Source organism: Dermacentor silvarum, chromosome 3 (assembly GCF_013339745.2).
Source record: "Dermacentor silvarum isolate Dsil-2018 chromosome 3, BIME_Dsil_1.4, whole genome shotgun sequence".
Classification (NCBI taxonomy): Eukaryota; Metazoa; Arthropoda; class Arachnida; order Ixodida; family Ixodidae; genus Dermacentor; species Dermacentor silvarum.
The window spans coordinates 88,013,680-88,020,639 of record NC_051156.1 but is presented as its reverse complement, the minus strand read 5'-3'; the positions used below and the strand labels follow the sequence as shown (position 1 = coordinate 88,020,639).

At 44.8% G+C, this 6,960-nt stretch overlaps 1 protein-coding gene and 1 long non-coding RNA gene across 4 annotated transcripts in view; both read right to left on the bottom strand.

The window, feature by feature from the left end:
* Positions 1 to 579: 579 nt before the first annotated feature.
* Positions 580 to 1,817, bottom strand: LOC125943870 (uncharacterized). Its single transcript, XR_007465954.1, has 2 exons — positions 1,015 to 1,817; positions 580 to 977 (listed from the first exon to the last, which is right to left on the bottom strand). It is a non-coding gene; the product is annotated as an uncharacterized LOC125943870 (long non-coding RNA).
* A 4,363-nt stretch (positions 1,818 to 6,180) lies between these two features.
* The window catches only part of LOC119445563 (uncharacterized), a 36,095-nt gene continuing 35,315 nt past the window's right edge, over positions 6,181 to 6,960 (bottom strand). For all 3 annotated transcript variants that reach the window (XM_037709830.2, XM_037709831.2, XM_049663413.1), the window contains exon 5: positions 6,181 to 6,406. In XM_037709830.2, coding sequence (XP_037565758.1) covers positions 6,198 to 6,406 — 209 coding nt within the window. In that variant the 3' untranslated portion in view covers positions 6,181 to 6,197. The remainder of the gene's footprint in view (positions 6,407 to 6,960) is intronic.

The window sequence follows — 6,960 nt, the reverse complement described above, 5'->3', positions numbered from 1 at the left end:
CTTAGTTTAGCCTGTTAATTAAACTATTTCAATAAATATACATAGTAACACTAGGAAGAAGCGCAGTGATCCAATCACCCTTTTTGATTGACGGCCGATATTAGCCAATAGCAGCAGCGTATGGGAATTTGCTATATGACTAATTATGGCAACCCGAATAGAGTGAGGAGACAGATTCTGCTTAAAAGAGAGTGTTTTAGAAAAAGGTTACTTCGCGCTCCACTTACGAGCTCCCCGCGCCATGCACGACTGCAAAATTTGGCTGAGATGCTCACAGCAGCGCGTACAATCCGCAGACGGTATTTTTTCACCAAGCCTGAGGGTGACTGTGGACCCCTCTAACTGTATTTAGCACTGACGAGCTCACGCGTTTGCCTTGGCCGTTTACTCAGCTAGTCATCCGAATGTGATGCATGCGCTCCATTTAATTCAATATTTTTAATTTAACATTATGGCAGGCTTGAATATGCTGCTTGGATATTATGTCTTTTGCGCTTGGTATAAGGATTAAGAAAACATCGGTAATACCAGCAGCTATTTAAGCGTGTAAATAAAAATTGCAAGACAACAAGCGAGACGTAAACATGACGACATACAGTTTATTTACACGAAAACATGGACACTGTCGCCATTTTGAGAGGTTAAAATCCGACAAAAGGAAAAAATAATGGTGTAAAAGAAGGATTTTATTACATTGTTAAATTAGTTATTGCTTGAAAAACAATCTGTACATGACATTGTTCAGAATATATTTAGTGAAAGGTAAACAATATGGCGACGAGGACTAGCTGAGAAGCTTTGCCTTTTTCATCTTACCAGGGCCTCCATAAAATTGCTACTGTGGCACTACCAGCACTGCATAGAATTATTTTCCCGGGTGACAAGGGTGATCAGATTTGAATACGCATACAGCGTAGCGCCGGCGCAGCAAGCAAGAATATTTTTTACTTAAATTGATTTTCCTACCGCGAATAACCCTGGGGTATGATGGTTTTCAAATAACGCTACATATACTACTCCGCTGTGCACCTGACCATGAGGTCACCGATGAATTTTGGCACATTCGTGTGGTCATTTCAAATCACTGTTTTATTTGAGAAAAGCGGCTTTAAAGCTCTATGACGAGAAAAACCGTGTATAGTACTGATTTTGTGGCTTCACTGTTATCAGTGCAGCCCGCTTTTGCTAGCAGTAATGTGTAGTTCCTCTTTTACCTCACCCTTTTATCGCTGCAACAGCACTCTACGCAACTAGAGGCATCCCCCATACATTACCCACCTATGGTGATTTGTGCGCAGCTCTCAAATTGTCGTTCTCCTATGCTCTCGCAACGGTATTTCGCAGTCGTGGTGAAGAAGTGGCACGAACAGAGTCAGCGTAACCTTAACGATAAATGAAACTTTTCGGAATCCCCAAGCTGCATATACGAAGAGATGGTACAAAAGAATATGGTGGCTACGTTCACCACTGACAAGAGTAAAGTGCTGAAGGCATGCTGTTGACAGCGTGCAACTAAACGCACCTTATGCGCTTCACAAAGGCACCTCGAACTAATAAAATCCTACTAATATATAAATATATGTATGTATTGGGTTAAAGAAAATGTATATTACGGCACACTTTTTCAAGTCTACGGCATCAATATCTTGATGACACTGATGGTAGTTTATCATCTGCTTAGAGAAGTGACACCGTCATTCCTGGACTCTGACATCATTGTTGAAAATGGGAATAAAACGCGGGCACGCACGCACGCACGCGCACGCACGCACGCACGCACGCACGCACGCACGCACGCACGCACGCACGCACGCACGCACGCGCGCACGCACGCACACCACACACACACACACACACACACACACACACACACACACACACACACACACACACACACACACACACACACAACCACGCGCGGAACACAAGCAGAGCATGCCCAGTGGGATAAATGTTTTTGGAAAAGCGCAAGCTGCTACGTCACAAGAAACAATGCTGAGAATTGCCATATAAACTTTATTTTGCGTTCGTTTGCATTTTGAACATTTTTGACTCGATGAGGGACAAAGTTAAGATTAGGCATAAACTTTGGGCTAGACTGCCATGGGGGGACACTATTAAATGGCATTTGAAATACCGCCGTACATTACTACATCTTTGTACTTCCTTTACTCGGTCTGCAAGTTCTTGAACGCAACAAATGATTTATTTACAAAACTACCTATTAACACAAGAAGATATTTGGTCAACTTGGAATACCAACTACATAGCCTCGCTGCAAGCATTATGGGCGCCGACACACATGCTTAGGCAGGAAAACGCTCAACGACCTCAGACGGACGCATTGGCTGCACGGGTGGACACGATCATTGTCGAGATCTGAGGCTCTTTGAGACCAGAGCCAGTGTAACGAAATGCAAGGATTCATTTACTTCGATTCCATTTCTTTCTGATTATCCAAACATCTTGACTGTCTATTCTGGGGAAACAAGTAACTATACTGAAGAAGCGCGAAGAGGTGAATAATCGAAATATATTAGTCGCCTGATCATGGCCTATCTGGTGATTTATTTATCGGCACTACTTCGCGGGCTCCGGAGGACATTGAGCCAGAGGGGTTGCAAATAACATAGAACAAGGATGACAAGTTCTCTCAGGTACGATATATTGCGTAGAACTGAGGACTAGCAGCACAACAGTAGCACAAAAAAAAGCATAAGGAAAAGGCTGAACGAAGTGTTCAACGTTTCTGAATGTATGCATAAAAAAGTCGCATTGTACAAGTAACAAATTTGGATTGCGAAGCTTATAAACGGGAATCAGTGCCTTCTAACGTGTGGAACGACACCACACAGACAGATGTTGATACCGACGGTGATGAAGTATATCGCGCTTTTGAACTTTCCCTGTCGTCGGCAGTCGTCGAGTGAAGGTGTCATGCAGGGTAAAAAAAAAAGTCAGAAAGGCAGCGTGATCCAGATGTGGTAGCCTGGCATGCGGTTGGTTTAGAAAGTCAATAACCCTCTTCGGGAGCCAGTGTCTTTCCCTATGCTTGCGCATTAACTAAAATGTTTTTATAATATTGCAAATAACCCAACGCGGCTTTGTAAAAATTTTACTTATGTATTCGAACATAAGCTACAAAGACAGTAGGGTTAACTGTGGCGCTATACCGTACAGCTATTCCGAACTTTTCTATTCAAATTCTGCAATCAGCCCTCCGCGATTGGTCAACAAATTTTCGGGCCGCCCCCACTTAACTTGTCTGTCTCGCGATGTCACGAAAACCGCGATAAATCCCCATCTGATATGACGTATACACACTGATTATGCATGATTAGACCGAACAAAAGAAAAGTAATTATTTCTGATTCGACGTCTTTTGGCCATTAGCCCCCTGCTATTGTCCAAATATTCTCGGGGTGCGCCCACTACGCCTGTCTCTCACGCGACGCAAGAAAACCGCGAAAGCTCGCCGCGTCAGAGTGACGTATACGCGTTTTAAAGATGCATTACTATGTCAAACAAAACTGAATTTTTTCTGAATAGCCGAAGACTGCCGCGTTCCGAAAGGAATAGAATATGGCTGTCCGCCGATCGCCCAGGCACTGGCTTGTCGCACCTCCTGGAGAACATGGATTTATTTGGGTATAATAAACCTTTTTGCGTGGCAGTATAACGTTATCCAGCCTTTTAGGCATGTATACGACATCGCTCTGTCAACTCTTCTGTGCTGAACTCAGTGGCTATGGTGTTGGGCTGCTGAGCACGAGGTCGCGGGATCGAATCCCGGCCACGGCGGCCGCATTTCGATGGGGGCGAAATGCGAAAACACACGTGTACATAGATTTAGGTGCACGTTAATGAACCCCAGGTGGTGCAAATTTCCGGAGTCCCCGACTACAGCGTGCCTCATAATCAGATCGTGGTTTTGGCATGTAAAACCCCTAATTTAATTTTTTTTTGCTGAAGATCCTTTTTAGCGGCATTCCTAACCTTCCGTTGCACGTCGCTGCGATTTTCGACCAGGAACCCGCAAGCTAAGTAAGGGGAAGTGTCCAATCACAGACGCCGGCAGCACCCTCCTCATCCGGTTATCTATTTCCTCTGCGCTGGCAGGGCCTCTTCGAAAGCGTCTCTGTACTTGAGCTTGCTCGTCGCCTCTTGTGAGCCAATTAGATAAGAACATCCGAGAATGTAGGCAATGTTATTCGGTTTGGAAGCTAACAAAAGAGACCTCCTACAAATGACGAGAGCGTTTGATTTGGCTGTTCAGACAACGCTGCGGGTTACCGCCCGATGCTTGCGTAAGCGGTTACGCAAATGTGACGTCAGGAGATCGGAATAAAACCGCATTGGGGAATAGTTTTACGTCATAGGGCTCTGGCATGCCTTAGACAAAAAAAAAAAACACTGCATTAAGTGATGTTCAGCCACGCGTCCTTTCAGAACGGTATAACTTAGGACAAACATCTGCACCGCCTCTATTTTTATTCCTCCACTAATTAGTGTTTATTTTACACGAAGCGCTTATCTGTACTGTTCATGCACATGATCTCTTGTTAAAATCTTGTAGGTTACATTAGTATAGACGTACAATACTGAGTGATAGGCATTTGCATGTAAGCTTTACAAAAGCACGTTAATAACAAAGCTTACGCGGTATTTTGCAGCATCTCTGCGCATTTAAAGCAGAGATAACGCAGCGAGCCCAATTCTGGATTTGTATATTTGTGGACAGTTTGTTAGATACCTCCAACCTGTAGACGGCAGAAAGCTTCAGAAATGCCAGTGTGAAGTCAAGTGTAAAGTGCGGAATTCGGTTGTCGCATTGTTCGAGGCGTCACAGATTGGAACAGTCTGTTGGGCTGCTAACCACGAGGTCGCGGTTTCGAATCCCGGCCACGGCGGCCGCATTCAGATGATGTCGAAATGCGAAACACCCGTGTACTTATATTTAGGTGCTGTTAAGGAACCCAGGTGGTCCAAACTTTCCCGCCCCCCCCCCCCCCCGCCCCCCGCCCCTATGGCAGGCCTCATAATCAGATCGGGGTTTAGGCACATGAAACCCCATAATTGGAACGACGCACATCCTTTCCATTTTCTGCCGATATTGTTTTTACAACACGGCACAAACCAATTTGACAAAATTGTCTTTACGTCACTTTCTTTTGCCCAATTTTGTGGTTCTGCACTCATTTTTTTATCTCTCCGAAAGAGGCATTAAGGAAAAAAAAACTACAGTGGTTTGATAGCGAGGATGTAGCAACAGTGTCAGATAACAATAAAAAATTACCTGAAACGAAGGAGATACGTCCGCTATGGCATCTGCTAGGAGCGTGGTAGTTGCACACTTCTGTATTTTAGCTTTGGTTTCATCGCCGAAATTTGGCGGCGTTAGATATTCCGAACAAGGAAGGAGGATAAACGTTTTGCTAGTATTGAAACGGTTATGACCACTTTGGACGACGGGATTCAATGGTCGCGTAATAGCCCATTGTGTTAGACTTCCGAATAACAAAGTTATTTACTACTGTTTGTCGCTATACTAGTTGCTGTGTACTTTGTTGAGGTGTGGAAAAGATACGAATAATGTTTTTAAAAACGATAAAACGAGAAAGAGCGTTTCCCTGTGCCGTTAATTTTTTGCACAGATTGTTTCGCGCTTTTACAGCAGAATAAAATTATTTCAGTAAAATGCTTAAACTTACTTACTAGTTGCGACCTTGAGTATTATACATAACTAAGGTGGCCTAGAGAAAATGAATTGTGTATCGTGTTCCCTATTCTTACAGGAACTTCCAACACATTTTACTACACATAACTTATATAGGCGTCCCACGTTAACTACTAAGTGAGTGTCGAACAAGTTCAAAGACATGCAGCTATGTGTTAGTATTCCAACACTGTGAATGCGAGCAAAACAGTGAGCCTCTCATGGAGGAAGGCAAGGCACTAGGCAATATGACGTCAAGCTGCTAACCTGGGCAAACCAACATCCTTCGGCATCACCTCTCCATTCTCCCCATCCACTCCGCGCTCGGCGGATCCAAGTTACCGTATGCCTATGATTCGGTGAGGGCCTGTTTCCCGTAAGCCTTTCTCTTATATTTTTTTATAATGGGCTTCGCAACAGTCACGCAGTTCTCCTAGTAATGTCTACTTCCACCACGGGCCTCCTCAGCTCCACAGCGAGTTCACAAGTCGGCTTCTTCTTCTTTGAGAGTCGGCATCGGCTCCGGCACGAAGACAAAGGCTTCCGGTATGACAATCGTCGCCTTTCGCTCTCTGAATTTGGAACGGCCGGTGATCCAGAGGCCCACCGTGAACAGGAAAGAGAGCGTGAGCATGCCGCCGATTAGCCGGAACAGGCCATCGTAGCTGCCGTAGTTGTCGCGGAAAAAACCTGCGGTAAGCGACCAGCCATTAGCAGGCGGTAAGAGCTTTTGTCATATCGCTAGCCACTCAACCGTACCACCACAGGTTTAGTATAAATAACTATATTAGCTCTATGAATACAGCTATTAGAGTGGCCCACCGCCCGCTTTGCAAGCGATAAAGAACCAAAACGCTACGTGGATACACTTGCGTGGCTCAGCTAGCGCACGCTTGAAATTTCTAAGGTGCGTTTAGGCGGGCAATGACGAAAGAGAGCAAAATCTGACGTAACGATGTGTGGGCGAAGTGTTCATGTTGGACATTTAGGCAAAAGGTGAGGAGCATTAGGGGAAGCACTTTTTGTGGAGATTTATAACCCGAAACGCCGGTAAACTTGCCGCAGATTTTGTGGACAAAGTTGGGAAGTTCGCACTAGGGTGAGGACATCTGGCAAACGGACATACGCTCAGTGCTAGCTGAATTGGCAGCATCTGTAGAATCTTATACTTCAAATAACCTGCGATTTTTTGCAACACTTAGCTGACGAAAGCAAATTTTTAACTTGCAGTGGGAAGAGCTGCG